The 18,264-nt window shown below is 46.5% G+C and overlaps 1 protein-coding gene and 1 pseudogene across 1 annotated transcript; both read left to right on the top strand.

Annotated features, from left to right (window-relative positions):
• The first annotated feature begins 1,338 nt into the window (after positions 1-1,338).
• LOC136501105 (uncharacterized) lies at positions 1,339-2,494 on the top strand. Its single transcript, XM_066496601.1, has 2 exons — positions 1,339-1,521; positions 1,597-2,494. The coding sequence occupies exons 1-2, from the start codon at positions 1,514-1,516 to the stop codon at positions 2,216-2,218; spliced, it is 630 nt and encodes a 209-aa protein (XP_066352698.1). The 5' UTR covers positions 1,339-1,513; the 3' UTR covers positions 2,219-2,494.
• A 12,484-nt stretch (positions 2,495-14,978) lies between these two features.
• LOC136501445 (uncharacterized) lies at positions 14,979-16,487 on the top strand (annotated as a pseudogene).
• Positions 16,488-18,264: the final 1,777 nt, after the last annotated feature.

Here is an 18,264-nt window from a genome sequence, read left to right as displayed (position 1 = left end):
CCAGATGGTCATTTACCCTTGTGTTTTATACCTTATACCTGTTTCCAAGCTCTGTTGCCTAAAGGGCCCCTGCTTCAGACTTATGAGGTTGTGTGTTGGAGTTTATTAGCTGTGCTACCTGCTATGCGTCATGTTTATTGGTTTGCCCTGTATTGAGATGTGTCTTGCAAATTTAGGCTCAGTTCACGAGAACTATCTATAGCTGTTTAGGCAAATAGCTAGCTGAAATCTATGGTCAAGATTTGGGATTGCACTGTGTGGATGCATGCCAGACTATCATATTGCCAACTTCACTTCAGGTGTTCTCACTCAAATCTCTGTACTATGCTTATAATGAACGAAAGCTTTTCCTTTTTTTTTAAAAAAAAGAGGCCATCACATTGGCGATTGATGGCATTGAATAAAAAATTTACAGAAATTCATGTTATATCCTGTGTCCTGGCCGGTTGGAATAATCTTATTGTACTGACTACCTGAATTCATGGCTTATTGTTGTTACAGGCTGATGCATGTTTTGAGTTGGTAAAACTTAGGCCCCATTTGGCCGGACTCTTTCGGACTCCGAGTCCTCGCTACAGTACCAAAGGAGCAGCAGCTGGAGGAGCTGCCATGGTGGCTTCTCTTGTCTCCACGTTTTTACGAATTGAGAAAAATGGCTCCTGGAACGATGCTACTACAGTTGCTTGTAGGAGCTGGAGCCACAAAAAGTCATGCCAAATAGGCCTTTAGAATGCGCTGATTTCAGCTCGTTGCCCGGTTGTTTTCAGTCGTCCTTCTCAATGAAGTCCTATTTTCAAGAGAAAAAAAAGGGTCAGTGGAGTGTGTTGCTTTTAGATGATTGAATGAACATGCTTCTAGATGGGGACGCTGGCATCTCATCTGGTCATGGTACAGATAAGTGATCTATGTTATTGACTGTTCGGCTGGTATTAAAGTCAGCTGAAGCTGTTTTATTGCGAGAGAAAAATACTGTAGATTTTAGTTGATAAGCCGGCTGATAAGTTCCAGCGAACAGGATCACGCCACAGCCTCACAGCAGAATATTTTTTCATCAACCACTTGGAAAGGTGAAACGGGCATGAGAGACCAAAATCAGCTTCTAGATTTTGAACCAGACAGGCCCTTGATAGTGAAGCATAAATCACAAGGTTATGCCCCAATTTGATTTGCCAAAATAGATTATCAAAGAAAACACTAAACTATATAAAAACCGTGTTTTTATCGCTCGGGTGATATTTCTCAGCTGCTGCAGATCACTGTAGCAATGGCGCGTGGCTGCTGCAGCCGCAGCAAGTAGTCACCAAAAGCAGCTTCTAGCTTTTGGACCCCACACGTTCTCCCTAAATCCCTCCCTCTAGCTCTTGCCTTTTGGAGGATCCGCTGCTCCATCTCCATCTTCTCCCTTCCCATCCCCAGTTCACCCTCCGTCCATCCCCAAAGGTTGATTTGCGAAATCAGCAGTCCAAGAACCGCGAGGCTCTGTCTGATCCAACCTCATCCCGCCGTGCCCGCCATGGATGAGTAAGTCTCTCTCTCGCAAGTCGCAACCTTTCCATGGATCAAGAAGTGAATATTATCTTGTTGTCTCCATCCCAGATCTGAGGAGTACAGCAACGGCAATGGCGGCGGCGGGCACCAGCACCAGCAGCCGCACCAGCACCACCACCACGGGTACGAGTGGAAGTTCCCGGCGGCGCTGAGCGCGAACACGACGAGCGTGCACGTGACGGCGCTGGACGGCGTGGTGAACGTGAACTCGCTCTTCACGGTGGCCGTGTTCGTGGGCCTGTCCCTAGCCACCCCAGGGCAGCTCCGGAGCCTCGCGAACGACCCGCGGTGCGATGCCGGCCCCGGCGTGGCGCGGTCCCTGCTGGTGCTGGAGGTGGTGGCCTTCTCGTCGTTCCTCTTCTCCAGCCTGGTGGCGCAGGGCCTGAAGCTGGCGCTCAACCTCATCAACTCCAAGGACCCGCACGACGCGCTGCGCGCACACATCGACGCCCGCGTGCTCCGCCTCGGGATGCTCGCCTCCGCCGTGGGCTCCGTCGTCGGCTGCGTGTTTCTGATGACCTCCATGGTGATGGTCGTGCAGATCCGGCTCGGCACGCTGGGGTGCCCCACTGACCGCGCTGCCGCCAAGGCCGCCGCGGGGCTCGTCGGACTCGTCACCACCGCGCTCGCCGTCTATGTCGGCACCGTCTTCTACACCTTCACCCACTGATGCCATGCGTTTTATGTGCTGCGTCCAGATCCGTCTAGCATTGCAAAGAAAAATTAGAGCTTTCTTTCGGTGCTTGTGAGAAGGGCTTGAAATCCGCGTTTTTTACTTTGATCTGATGCCTTGTTTTTATTTAGAACTGATGAGCTCTCTAGCATGTGGTGTCCATTGCTCAACTGGAGTTTAACGTGGTTGTCACCTGAAGAGCGCACGGCAGAGGCCAGAACTCAGAACGCCGGTGAAGTCCTGCTCATCCGTGAACCGATGCCATCCCTCCTGCTAGAGCAAGCGTGCCCGTGTAACGTCGCACATGGTGTGCTGCTGGAGCACGGGATCTGATTCATCCGTCTATTTGCAGACACGCCTCATCACCAAACAAGGCAATCACAATCGCAATTAGCGGTCGGCGTCGGTATCATGTGAACAGCAGGACGCGTATCATATGACCGGCGTCACAAAGATAATGGGGGAAGAAAGCAGATTGGACTCTCCTGAGATTAGCCCCAGCCGTTTGAGCTTCTGCATTCTCGCTGTCCGAATGAAATACGACCTTCTTTTTCAGTGCACGTCGGTAACACGGACGCTTATCTTCAACCTTCCTCTTCTCCCCTCCCACCCTACCCCACACCTATCTACCTCCGTCGCTCCTTCCACACCCTTCACTAATCTCAATCAGCAACCTCGTTGGTGGCTCCTCACTCCCGCCACAAGCTTTGCTCACCGCCTCTAAATTCACCACCACCGCCAGGCCAACCACCGACCCTGGCCACCCTTCTACGACCTAAAAACCTAACCCACCGACCCGGTTGTGACGACTTTGCCGTTGGCCGCTCCGCCCACCGCCCAGTCCCCTCCCTCAGTTCTGGCTATGGCGTCCTCACGCGTTGCTTCCATTAGCAACGCATGTGTGCCTGATAAAGATTTTGAATGAAATTGCCTGCGCTACTCCGTGCTAAACACTAAAACACATGATGCAGGCCTAGAGCCATCAAGAGTCAAATTCAGTGTGATATTACCATTTGGTGCGTGGTTGAGGTGTGGCTAATACTCATAGTTGAAATGGGTTTGATGTTTTACAGGTGTAAATAGTTGTCGTTTTTTATTTTCGGGCTTGCTAGCGCCAGAAGTCCAGATGAACGGGGTGTCTGGACGCCCGCGCCTGTAGCCGTTTCCCACACCGTTTCATGCGCCCACGCCGCCCCGAACATCACCAGCGAGAAAGAGGGGAGGGGGCAACGGATGCCCAGCCAGCGCCGAGAGGAGGAGACACCGAGCGAGGCAACATAAAGCGAGGGGGAGATGTAATAACCGATTTAATTTTGAAACATCCAGATGCAACACTTTAAACATATGTCCGAAGGCAAATGAAACACTTGAAACATGCATATAAAACACTTGCAAAAACACATGAAAACACTTGAAAATCATTGTAAAACATACGCAACATCCAGATAAAACACTTTCAACATATGTGTAAAACATACGCATCATCCAAATAAACATACTTGTAACATAAGTCTGGAAAAAATAGATGAAACATTAGGAACAAAAGCTTACAACATACGTGTACAACCATTGCAACATGTGCAACATCCCGATCTATTTTTGCAACATCCGCATAAAACACTTGCAACATACCTCTGAAACACTTGAAACATACGCTTGCAATATGTGCTTTCAGTGCAATGTCACCTTGCTGCTTGAACGAATGGGCGTTGTTATGGAGCTCGACGCCGGCACGGAGGTTGGCGGCGGCGCATGGAGCTCGTGGTGGCGTGGAGGCAACTCGCCGGCAGATGGAGCGTGGACGCGGCAGGAGGCGCGAGTCCAAGCAGGGGACGAGCGGCAGATCTCACGTAGCCCGTCGCGTGGAGCTCCGCCCTATCTGGATCTGCCCTGGCAGCGGCATCTCGACACTTGCTAGCGGCTCACTTTGGCGGCGATGAGACAGAACGGTGGGAAGCGAAGGGGTGGCTGCACGGCGAGCGGCGTGTGCGGGGGTGTGCGGCGCGGGCTAGGCCGTCCATCTATCCAGACGGACGTCCTATAAGAAGTATTACCGTTCTATTTTGTCAATATTCTTTATGGAATTGATAAGGTTGACGGTTTTCTGCTGAGATACATCTTTTGCATATATTGTTACTTGTTATTGATAAAGTCTAGTATGAACATGCCATTCTATTAGACATGGTGCACCGTACTTAGTGCAATGGCCGGAAAGGAATCGCATAGCCGAGTCTCCTGATCCGAGAGAAACACCAAAGTGCGCCGCATCATGCCGCTCAGCCGCTACATCTATTACGATACAGTAACAAAACAGATATCCACTGAGATAAAGTTCTGGCAGTAAGGATCTCTAATTTCCTCTATGATCATCCTTGAAGCTGCACTCATGGAGTTTCCCTTGATCGCCCTGATAAGATTTGCACAATCTGATTCAAAGGTCACTCTGCCCGTTACAAGGTGAATAGCAGCATTCGTGGTAGCAACACAAGCTTCGGTTAGTTCTGAATTTCGTTATATATTTAATTACTGTATCTAGCATGGACTCTTGGATTAATGTAGATGGTTAGATGTTCATTAAAATCAACGGTGCATATTCTTTGCTTCCTATCCGATTAATTTTATTATTTTTCTGGACCCTCTCGGCAAAAAGTGGCTTCTTTTAACACTATTGTAATAAGATAATAGATACTCACTATCCCAGCAAAATATAAGATTTTTTTAGTTTTTGACAAGTCAAACTATCTTAAGTTTGTAGAAAAAATTACAATTAATATTATGGTATGAAACGAGCACCATTAGATCCATTATTAAAAAAAATATATATTTTTCCATATTTTACTTCTTATATGTTAATACCCTTTTCTATAAACTTGGTTGAACTAAAAAGTCTCACTTAATTCTTTATATTTTTGCACTAGAGTAGAATAATTGTGCATTCAATTGATGGCAACTTATGTAACACCCCGCATTTTCACTGCCAAGGTAAAAATGCCGGTTTAAGGATTATTACCTGACAAAGCGATGCCTTCTCGAGTAATGACCCTAAAATCAAAGTGTTGCAACAAAATAATAGTTAGGACCTTACAAAATTCGTTACATTTAATGGACAAAAAATATTGAACATTACCTAATACAAAAATAATAGTGACACCATCACATTATACTCGGAATTTATTTGTATCATGTATTTCTCCTGTGACTTCCTTTAGGTTAAGTGCTTGGCCTATCTCATCACCATAGGTTATCTTTTTTCATCTGAAGGGGGAGGGTTAATAGCAAGAGTGAGTACAAAGTATTCAGCAAGCATATAATAAATCAATGAAATACAAGCCTAACCATTTGTCATATCCATTCTCATTCATAGATCATTTATTAAAAAGCTACATATTTTAGAAAATAAGTTAAGAAATATATTATCACCTGTATAGTGAGATAGAGCCTCCTTTAGGCTCTCGTAGCCTCCGTACCAAGAGACGTGACGTGAATTCATGGTTTAACCCTACGCAGGTTTGTATCACTTTACCCATGATTACCCTGACCAATTTTCTATCGCACTTCCTTTGGTGCTACTCATGGTCAAGATACCAGACTTTCCCCACTTCCGTATATTATATACATCCACATCTATCCACGTGCGCTAATATATGTGTCTAGGTGTACTTCATCACCACCTGAATGGGGATTTCATCACCCAAACCTCTCCTCACTTACCATACGGAGTATATAACAACATTCATGGGTACCAGACTCGGCCCGTCCCAAATGAGTTCACTTATCGACATGGTTTCATACGGCCCACATAATGAGTAAGAAGGGTTTTGTGGTAGAACCACCCGAAATAACACGCTTTTGGAGGCGCTTGTCTCCCACCAGACACTAAGCACCCCGAAAACAAGCCACATTGAACGGTTCTGTTGAGCACACCCCAAGGAAGAACTCGAACAATCCATGTTTTTCCTCCAGGATCCAATAATGAGAATGAGTTTACAGTACTTAGTCCATTTCATACATCAAGAGTTCTTAGAAATACATTATTACAATACTATGTTCAGAGTGCAGAATTTAAACAGTGGAATTACAATAAACATCTAACAGTAAGATACAAGGATTCATCGGTGCCCACTAGAAGAATCCTCCACACAACAGCCATTCCTCAAGCTGCACCTGCAATAGGGGCAAATAAACCCTAAGTACACAATGTACTCGTAAGACTTACCCGACTAGTGGAAATAATTTTCTGACTCCAAAGGATATGATAAGCTTTATGGTTTACTGTGTTTTCTTTTTACAAAAAGCAATACTAGTAGTGAATTCTTATATATATGTGTTTATTAGCAGTCATGATTAGTTCATTAGCTAACCATTCTATGTAAGCATATGTTCTACTTTCAAGCAAGACTTGAGCAATCAGATCTATTTCACCATCTTTCATCTTCTAATTATTACTACGGTGCTAGATCATAGACAAGTCATACCGTTTTACATGGTGATTCATGAATCAATGTAGCCCAGCTGGGTACCCCAAAACACACGCTCCGCTTATACCCCAGGCACAAGCAGGACCAACCCACCACTCTCCTGTCAAGGGGTCCAGGTCCCCGTCCAAACTTGGACTCTAAGCCCCCACACCTGAGTCCCGGACTTAGTGTGGTGCTTAGACCTCCACCATCTCCGCCTCCAATCAGTCGGTCCGGAAAGAGCCGGAACCCACGACAAGAGAGCAACGAGCCTTTCCGCTCCCATAAGCAAGTATGCGCTCAGGATAATAAGTCTATGACCTAATTAGAATCCAATGCAACGGCCGGTCCTTAACCGACACGGACAGGGAAAATAGTGTAACCAAGCTATGCCCCGTTGGCTGCGGGACGCAACCTCTTATACCCACCAATACTCATACCCTATTCCTGCCTGGTCTCTATTTTCTTTCACCATTTTATCATGAGAGTAATATTTAATAATCACCTATTGCAAGTAACGACAGGTTATTCATGCTACCGAAAAACCTAAGCATAGCAGCTACGTGGCCTAAGCTAGTAGGACTCGTAGGTAGGTATATCTATGCATGAAGTTTCCACAATAAGCCTGTAATGTAAATGCACATCACATATATATATCTAGTGATTATTCAAAATAAGGGTTATGCACCGGGGCTTACCTTGGGCAGGCGTGATGTCAGCTCAGTCAGTTAGTGGCGGCTCTAGGACCTCCTCCTGCACGAGGATCTCCTCCTCGTACTCCTCTATCACCTCCTCAAACTCATGATCTTCGATGGTCACGATCTCTGCCAACTCATTCTCTACATGCATGCGATGATGATGCAACATTTAACATTTCGGCAACAACTCTTAAAATCAAAATACACACGGTAAACTACTAAGCTAGCTCTAATGACTAAGATACTAAGCTAACTATCATCTTCATCAAGTAAAATGTTGGGTTCAACTAACAAACACCTAGCTTTACAAATGAAGGATATATCTCTATTTCTACTAATGATTTAATGTATATTTGAAACAAAGAGCATTTAACTACCCTTATGTTAAGTCTATTCTAAAGCTACAAAAATTACAGTAAGCACATAATAATACCAAAAAGCTACTATAAAATTTTCAAAGCTAAAGCTATCACTATTTTGCCACAAAAATTCCTATAATATTTAACCTAATAATATTAAGCATTGTCAAATGATTTAATAGCTCCTGATATCAATAAGTATATATATGAACTAAATACACTAATAGATAGAGCACAATTTAGGAACTTAACAAAATTTGTTTCATAATTTTTGGATGCCTACATTATTTTATATTAATTACCAAAGTTCAGCTCAGAATTAAAACAAAAAGCTATGTCTATTTTTCACGAAAAAACTAAACTGATTTCGGCCCAACGCGGCCCACGCGACGCAGCGCATGCGCATGCGGTGGCCCACATGAGGCCGGCTTATAGCACGAGGAGGCCCGCGGTGGGGGAATCCCGCGTGCACTGGCATATTAGCAAAAACGCCCCTGAACTATGAGCAAAACAACCCGCGGTCCACATTACTATTTCTATAGACAACAACTTTACAACGGAACCCTCAGATCTTTCTCCTCTTTACAATGGTAAGGCCCCCGACCTCCCCCGCGTGCTTTGGCGTGGCGAGCGGTGGCGCTGGCGCTTGCGCCAGCCACATGGGACCCACGCTAACCTATCTACAAGGCCGATGCTCACCTAGGGTTCGACGCAAAGCGATGGACGGTGGTGGCACGAATGGGGGTGAAGCAGAGCAGGCTCTCCCCGGTGGCGGACGACCTACAACAGTGGCAACCGCATTCCGGTGAGCCACAACGCTAACAGGACGAGATAGAAGATAAGCACCAGGGGCACACCGTGAACCTAGGTGAAGTGGTGGTTCGACTGGTGACTACCTGAGCAGTGCTGGCCACGTGCACGCGGCAAGCACGGTGACAAGCCACGGTGGACATGGCCGTGTCAATGGCAGTGGGGAGGCAGTAGCACTCCCACTGGCGTGCGCATGGTGGAGAGGGAGCCAAGGCGAGCTAGAGGTTAAGAGGAATTAGCACGAGGTGAAGTGGTGGAGGCTGGCCACAGCGCGAGCGGTGATGGGCCTTAACGGCACGGCGGCGGCAAAGCTCCAAAATTGGAGCCCGGCATGACGCGAGTCAAGGCGGGGTGGGTTCAGCTAGAGAAGGGGCGTGATGGTGGAGACGTGAGCACGATGAATTGATGAGAGGTGCTCGCTCTCTGGCTTCACCGTGACGCGACGCAATGGTGGTGGAAAACGAGAGAAAGAGGGAAAGAGGAAGATGGCACGGCAGGTGGGCTCGGCTTGTCCACACCTTGGCGGGACGTGGGCAGTGGGATTAGGAGACCCACGCACTAGCGCTACGGACAACACGCGCACACATCCAACCGGTGTGGCCCGTGCGCCGTTGTGCCATAAATGGCATGGTGATGACGGCTCACCCACGTGTGCGTGATAGAGGCGACGACGATGCGACAGCAGCGGCAGTGTCACGACGCGAGTAGTGTTGGTAGTGCAGACGCGACAGCAGTGCAGCGCGGCCACGGTGGCACCCAAGACGACAGTGTGAGGTAGAGCAGCATGGCGCGGGGCTAGCGGCTCGCTGTGACCGGCCTTAGCCAAGCCTAGGCGGCTTGACCAACCAAGCGCGGCAGCACGGTTGACCGCACGGGACGCGTCCATGTGCGCGCGCATGAGACAGCCACGCGGTGACCGTGCACCCAGCACCAATCAACCCGAGACAGTGGCACGCATGAATTTTAAAGCGTTCAATGCTTTAGGACCTAAACCATCTTCACCATGCTCAAGATGGCACATGAGACTACCAAATCGAGCTATAACACCACACCACTCCTTAACCCAATCTCTCACAACAAATTGCTAAACATAGCAGTGTCTAACTATTGGTAGACTTGAACATTTCTAAGTTTTTGAGTTGAATTTGATTTCCATTTGTGATTTCTAAGCTAGTGGAAATATTAGCTAGTAATATCATTTTTTGACCGCAAGTATTTCATTATCATCTACAAAGTTTATACTTCAAACTTTATTTAAGTATCACATACATGTTCTATAGCATTTTTGCTTAATAAAAATTGGTTTTAAACCCTAAGTGATATAACATGACTATCGAATCAACTTTCGTTTCGCATTTTAGTGGATAGTTTTGAGTTACAAAAATTGATCTACACACTTTATCACATGCATTAACACATAAACATGATGCTCATGATATGTTTTAGTAAATGATTTACAGTGTAACACCGAGGGTGTTATAAATCTACCCCCCTTAAACAAAATCTCGTCCCAAGATTTCATGTGCCTAGTGTGGGAAAAGAGATAAGAAATAAATTCTAATTTAAACAATTACCTCGGTGAACTAGAAAGAAGGTGGGGATAATGCTTCAAGATATAGCTTTCTTGCTCCCACATTGCTTCGTCCTCTGAGTGATTTTGCCATTAAACTTTATAAAACTTCACCACATTGTTTCTGGTCACTCTTTCTTTTTCATCTAAGATCTTGACAGGATGCTCAATATAAGATAAGTCGGGCTGGAGGGGAAGTCCTTTAATTTCCACAGCTTCCTCGAGGACCCACCAACATTTCTTTAACTGGGAAACAAGGAAGATATTATGTACTACTGACAAAATATCCAGGAGCTGGATATGGTAGGCAGCAGAACCACACCGGGCCAAAATCTTGTAAGATCCAACATAGCGAGGGGCTAGCTTCCCACGGACACCAAATCGATGTACACCTCTCATGGGAGATACCTTGAGATATACATGATCACCAACTTCAAATTGTAAGGGCCTTCTTCGCTTGTCCGCATAAGTTTTCTAACGACTTTGAACCGCCTTCAAATGGCTCTGAATAATGCTAACTTGCTCTCAAGCTTCTTTGATAAAATTAGGCCCAAAATATCCACTGAAGGGGACCATGACGCCTAAGAGGGGGGGGTGAATTAGGCAACTTAAAAATTCTAAATCTAAACTATGGCCTCTTTTTCTAACCCTAGCAAAACCTATGCAATAGATAAACTATCTAGATGTGCAACTATGGTTTTGCTAGTGTGTTGCTATCTCTACCACAAACATTGTAAAGTAATCAATGTAAATGCAGAAGCTAAAGAGCAAGGTAGAGATATGCAAACTCCCATTGATGACTCTGGTATTTTTACCGAGGTATCGAGAAGCACGCAAGCTTCCCCCTAGTCCTCGTTGGAGCCCCTCGCAAGGAATCCCTCGCAAGGGCCAAGCTCCCGGTCGGGTAACTCTGTGGATAGCCTTGGGCCTTCCCCATGCGCAAGTGGGTCTCCGACGTGCCTTCCGGCAAGCCTCTCCTGGATGCTCCCCGCCGTCTTCACTATCAAGCTTTCGGCCGAAACGTTGTGGGCCTTGTTTCCTCTGGTACACGGTGGCAGCCACACTACAAACGCGGTTGGTGTGATCTCGCAAGACTTCAAGCCCCTCCAATGTACAACAATGGTGCTCGCAAGCACCGAGTGGTAAGAGGTATGCAAACCTCACTAAACACTAGGCCTAAACCTAGAGCAAGCACATAAGCGGTGGTCTAATCAACCTAAGCACTTCGCAAAGCATCTACGCTAATCACCTGATGAATCACTAAACACTATGCAAGTGGAGATCACTAAAATGGTGTATCAACACCCTTGGTATGTTTTCTTAGCTACACCTTGCTCAAATGGCCGGTTGGGGGTTGTATTTATAAGGCCCACTGAGAAAGTAGCCGTTGGGGTCGAATTCCTGCGAAACTGCTACTGACCGGACGCTGAATCGTCCTGACCGGACGCGTTCGGTCGTCCCGACCATTGAGCCAGTAGTATACTGATCGGATGCTGGCCAGCATCCAGTTGCCTGCCACCAGATGTGTCTGGTCGCAGATTTGCCGCTCTAGAACCTTACTGTACTCGATCGGACGCTGCTTCCCTACGTCCAGTCGGTTTCGCCACCCGCGTCCGGTCGTCCCGACTATAGAGCCACCAGCGTCCGGTCCAGCGTCCGGTCGCCTCTACGAGCACATTTCTTCATGATCTTGCGTACGGCTTGGTTCCAATCTTCATGCTTGGACTTTGCTTGATCTCTTGGGTCTTCTCTTGTGCTCCTAAGGTCTTGCTTGAGGTGTTGATCATCGAATCATCATGTCGCCTTCGTCCAAGTTACATCTTGCACCCTATTGAACTACAAAACAAACACTTGCAAATTTATTAGTCCAATTTGGTTGTGTTGGTCATCAAACACCAAAATCCAAAGTAAATGGGCCAAGGGTCCATTTTCTTTACAATCTCCCCCTTTTTGGTGATTGATGCCAACACGACCAAAGCAAGCAAATAATAAGAATTTGGAAGTTAAAAACTACCTACTTGCTAGGATGCAATGCAAAGAGCAAGTTTATTTGATACTTAAAGATACCAATTGAAATCATATATGGTATTAAGGGATACCAAATGAAGTCAATTGTAAGATACCAATTAAAACTAAATGAAAGCTTATCTTGCCCTTACAAAAATCCCCATGTGGCATTATGGATTCCTACAAATTTTACCATTACTTAGACTAATCAATAATCCACTTTCCTCCCTTATCTCAGACTATTACCACTTGTAGACATCAACTTGATGCTTGCCTTTGGTCCTTCAAATTCTCCCTCTTTGGCACCAAACACCAAAAAGGAAGACATTAGTAGCATAAGGGATGGTCAAATTTCGTGATCCTTTGTGTATAGAGTGAAATGGATCACAAAATCTGACTCTCACATTAATAGACTAAGCTCCCCCTAAATATATGCATACATATGGTAGAAAGCAAAGCATATGCATAATTAGCAATTTATTGTACAAGAGAGTTTAATCTATATAATACATGGAGAAAGCATATGAAATCAACATGATGATGCCAATTGAAGAATGATGCTTAACTCCGGGGACTCCAATTTCCTTACAATGAGACTACTACACATGTGATAGGTTTGAAAAATTGATACCATTTGAAAAGTGTTAGTCTCAAAGCATCCAAGTTGTAGAATAAGCTCCCCTAAATTTGTGCATATTGATTTAAAGCATCAAAATACCACTTGAAAGATGGTATTTGGGAGAGATTATCTACAATTTGGACTTTGGCACATATTAGATAAAAAATTGTAAAACAAGCTATGTGCCGTGCTCCTAAACAATTTTAAACCATGTAGGTTTGCTCCAAGGGTTGATAAAGAAACCGAGCAAGCCTACCATATGATATACCTATTGAATGCATGACAAAAGATTTAAACATGTAAATGCAAACATAGGCATGAAAGATAACTAGATGCTTTAAGAGTATATCAATTGAAAAACAATACCAATTGAAATGAATACTAATTAAAAGTAATGACATCTAGTTACCTAATATGGGAAGGGGAATTTGGGTCCATAGTATTCACTAACTTACTTGGCAATGACTTTGTCCATCATGATGCACCCCATGAAATGCACCCATACTTTGCTAAGTCTCCAAATTCCCCAAAGTCCGATGGACTTCTCACTTCCCTTTTGGGATCCAAACCTTCTTGGTGCTCTTCATGTTTGAAATGATTTCCTTTGGCACCCAAAAGCGTTTGACCCCATTGTTGGCTTGCTTGTTCACCTTGATGGCCACCACCTTGTCATTTTTCTTTTTCTTCAAGAGATAAGGTGTGGAGGCCTTTTTGTCCACCTTGTTGGTGTAGGTGTTGGAGAGCTTGCTTGTTTCCTTTTTCTCTTTCTTCTTTGCTCCTCCCCCATTCTTCACCTTGCACTCATAGGACTTGTGACCTTCCTTATGGCACACGTAACAAACCATAGTTTGTCCTTCATCAAGCTTCTTCACTCCCTTGACGGTGTTATCTTGATAAAGTTGGGTTTGCTTCGCCTTGCCTTTCACTTGAGTCAAGTCCTTGGTGAGGCGAGCTACTTCTTGCTTGAGTTGCTCATTCTCCTTTGCAACCTCTTGTGTGCATGTATCTACAACAACTTTCTCAACACAAACTTGGTTGTACAAAGGTGAGTCTAAACATAAATCATTGCAAGAAGTAGAGGCATCCTTTTTAGACATGTTAAAGATAGAACTTTTCTTTTTTGATGCCTTGGTGGGGGTTGTGCTAACGGCTTCAAGATTAGCAACTTTATTAGTTAGCTCATCACAAAGTTTGCACATGGTTTCCATTTTAGCAAGCAAACTATTATATGCTTCTTGTGAGCTAACTAACTTTTCTTTTAATTTTTAATTTTTCTTTTCAAGTTGCTCATCATTGATTGTGCATGCATTTGTTGTTGCACTAGCCTCAAGTTTCTCAATTTTAGTAGATAGTTCAACATTGAGATTAGCAAAATTCTTATATTGTTCAAGCAAGGTTTTGTATGCTTTTTGTGAACTATCTAGCTTTTCTTTTAAGCTTTTGAGCTTCTTTTGTTAACTAGTGCAAGCTTTAGCAAATTTAAGATTTTCTTGCACAAGTTCATGATAAGAAGGCATATCCATGGTGGCTTCTCTTGTCTCCACGTTTTTACGAATTGAGAAAAATGGCTCCTGGAACGATGCTACTACAGTTGCTTGTAGGAGCTGGAGCCACAAAAAGTCATGCCAAATAGGCCTTTAGAATGCGCTGATTTCAGCTCGTTGCCCGGTTGTTTTCAGTCGTCCTTCTCAATGAAGTCCTATTTTCAAGAGAAAAAAAAGGGTCAGTGGAGTGTGTTGCTTTTAGATGATTGAATGAACATGCTTCTAGATGGGGACGCTGGCATCTCATCTGGTCATGGTACAGATAAGTGATCTATGTTATTGACTGTTCGGCTGGTATTAAAGTCAGCTGAAGCTGTTTTATTGCGAGAGAAAAATACTGTAGATTTTAGTTGATAAGCCGGCTGATAAGTTCCAGCGAACAGGATCACGCCACAGCCTCACAGCAGAATATTTTTTCATCAACCACTTGGAAAGGTGAAACGGGCATGAGAGACCAAAATCAGCTTCTAGATTTTGAACCAGACAGGCCCTTGATAGTGAAGCATAAATCACAAGGTTATGCCCCAATTTGATTTGCCAAAATAGATTATCAAAGAAAACACTAAACTATATAAAAACCGTGTTTTTATCGCTCGGGTGATATTTCTCAGCTGCTGCAGATCACTGTAGCAATGGCGCGTGGCTGCTGCAGCCGCAGCAAGTAGTCACCAAAAGCAGCTTCTAGCTTTTGGACCCCACACGTTCTCCCTAAATCCCTCCCTCTAGCTCTTGCCTTTTGGAGGATCCGCTGCTCCATCTCCATCTTCTCCCTTCCCATCCCCAGTTCACCCTCCGTCCATCCCCAAAGGTTGATTTGCGAAATCAGCAGTCCAAGAACCGCGAGGCTCTGTCTGATCCAACCTCATCCCGCCGTGCCCGCCATGGATGAGTAAGTCTCTCTCTCGCAAGTCGCAACCTTTCCATGGATCAAGAAGTGAATATTATCTTGTTGTCTCCATCCCAGATCTGAGGAGTACAGCAACGGCAATGGCGGCGGCGGGCACCAGCACCAGCAGCCGCACCAGCACCATCCACCACGGGTACGAGTGGAAGTTCCCGGCGGCGCTGAGCGCGAACACGACGAGCGTGCACGTGACGGCGCTGGACGGCGTGGTGAACGTGAACTCGCTCTTCACGGTGGCCGTGTTCGTGGGCCTGTCCCTAGCCACCCCAGGGCAGCTCCGGAGCCTCGCGAACGACCCGCGGTGCGATGCCGGCCCCGGCGTGGCGCGGTCCCTGCTGGTGCTGGAGGTGGTGGCCTTCTCGTCGTTCCTCTTCTCCAGCCTGGTGGCGCAGGGCCTGAAGCTGGCGCTCAACCTCATCAACTCCAAGGACCCGCACGACGCGCTGCGCGCACACATCGACGCCCGCGTGCTCCGCCTCGGGATGCTCGCCTCCGCCGTGGGCTCCGGTCGTCGGCTGCGTGTTTCTGATGACCTCCATGGTGATGGTCGTGCAGATCCGGCTCGGCACGCTGGGGTGCCCCACTGACCGCGCTGCCGCCAAGGCCGCCGCGGGGCTCGTCGGACTCGTCACCACCGCGCTCGCCGTCTATGTCGGCACCGTCTTCTACACCTTCACCCACTGATGCCATGCGTTTTATGTGCTGCGTCCAGATCCGTCTAGCATTGCAAAGAAAAATTAGAGCTTTCTTTCGGTGCTTGTGAGAAGGGCTTGAAATCCGCGTTTTTTACTTTGATCTGATGCCTTGTTTTTATTTAGAACTGATGAGCTCTCTAGCATGTGGTGTCCATTGCTCAACTGGAGTTTAACGTGGTTGTCACCTGAAGAGCGCACGGCAGAGGCCAGAACTCAGAACGCCGGTGAAGTCCTGCTCATCCGTGAACCGATGCCATCCCTCCTGCTAGAGCAAGCGTGCCCGTGTAACGTCGCACATGGTGTGCTGCTGGAGCACGGGATCTGATTCATCCGTCTATTTGCAGACACGCCTCATCACCAAACAAGGCAATCACAATCGCAATTAGCGGTCGGCGTCGGTATCATGTGAACAGCAGGACGCGTATCATATGACCGGCGTCACAAAGATAATGGGGGAAGAAAGCAGATTGGACTCTCCTGAGATTAGCCCCAGCCGTTTGAGCTTCTGCATTCTCGCTGTCCGAATGAAATACGACCTTCTTTTTCAGTGCACGTCGGTAACACGGACGCTTATCTTCAACCTTCCTCTTCTCCCCTCCCACCCTACCCCACACCTATCTACCTCCGTCGCTCCTTCCACACCCTTCACTAATCTCAATCAGCAACCTCGTTGGTGGCTCCTCACTCCCGCCACAAGCTTTGCTCACCGCCTCTAAATTCATCCACCACCGCCAGGCCAACCACCGACCCTGGCCACCCTTCTACGACCTAAAAACCTAACCCACCGACCCGGTTGTGACGACTTTGCCGTTGGCCGCTCCGCCCACCACCCAGTCCCCTCCCTCAGTTCTGGACTATGGCGTCCTCACGCGTTGCTTCCATTAGCAACGCATGTGTGCCTGATAAAGATTTTGAATGAAATTGCCTACGCTAGTCCGTGCTAAACACTAAAACACATGATGCAGGCCTAGAGCCATCAAGAGTCAAATTCAGTGTGATATTACCATTTGGTGCGTGGTTGAGGTGTGGCTAATACTCATAGTTGAAATGGGTTTGATGTTTTACAGGTGTAAATAGTTGTCGTTTTTTATTTTCGGGACTTGCTAGCGCCAGAAGTCCAGATGAACGGGGTGTCTGGACGCCCGCGCCTGTAGCCGTTTCCCACACCGTTTCATGCGCCCACGCCGCCCCGAACATCACCAGCGAGAAAGAGGGGAGGGGGCAACGGATGCCCAGCCAGCGCCGAGAGGAGGAGACACCGAGGCGAGGCAACATAAAGCGAGGGGGAGATGTAATAACCGATTTAATTTTGAAACATCCAGATGCAACACTTTAAACATATGTCCGAAGGCAAATGAAACACTTGAAACATGCATATGAAAACACTTGCAAAAACACATGAAAACACTTGAAAATCATTGTAAAACATACGCAACATCCAGATAAAACACTTGCAACATATGTGTAAAACATACGCATCATCCAAATAAACATACTTGTAACATAAGTCTGGAAAAAATAGATGAAACATTAGGAACAAAAGCTTACAACATACGTGTACAACCATTGCAACATGTGCAACATCCCGATCTATTTTTGCAACATCCGCATAAAACACTTGCAACATACCTCTGAAACACTTGAAACATACGCTTGCAATATGTGCTTTCAGTGCAATGTCACCTTGCTGCTTGAACGAATGGGCGTTGTTATGGAGCTCGACGCCGGCACGGAGGTTGGCGGCGGCGCATGGAGCTCGTGGTGGCGTGGAGGCAACTCGCCGGCAGATGGAGCGTGGACGCGGCAGGAGGCGCGAGTCCAAGCAGGGGACGAGCGGCAGATCTCACGTAGCCCGTCGCGTGGAGCTCCGCCCTATCTGGATCTGCCCTGGCAGCGGCATCTCGACACTTGCTAGCGGCTCACTTTGGCGGCGATGAGACAGAACGGTGGGAAGCGAAGGGGTGGCTGCACGGCGAGCGGCGTGTGCGGGGGTGTGCGGCGCGGGCTAGGCCGTCCATCTATCCAGACGGACGTCCTATAAGAAGTATTACCGTTCTATTTTGTCAATACTCTTTATGGAATTGATAAGGTTGACGGTTTTCTGCTGAGATACATCTTTTGCATATATTGTTACTTGTTATTGATAAAGTCTAGTATGAACATGCCATTCTATTAGACATGGTGCACCGTACTTAGTGCAATGGCCGGAAAGGAATCGCATAGCCGAGTCTCCTGATCCGAGAGAAACACCAAAGTGCGCCGCATCATGCCGCTCAGCCGCTACATCTATTACGATACAGTAACAAAACAGATATCCACTGAGATAAAGTTCTGGTAGTAAGGATCTCTAATTTCCTCTATGATCATCCTTGAAGCTGCA

This window comes from Miscanthus floridulus, chromosome 13, assembly GCF_019320115.1.
Source record: "Miscanthus floridulus cultivar M001 chromosome 13, ASM1932011v1, whole genome shotgun sequence".
Lineage (NCBI taxonomy): Eukaryota > Viridiplantae > Streptophyta > Magnoliopsida > Poales > Poaceae > Miscanthus > Miscanthus floridulus.
Note: the sequence above shows the minus strand (reverse complement) of the source record. Positions and strands in the feature narration are given on the sequence as shown.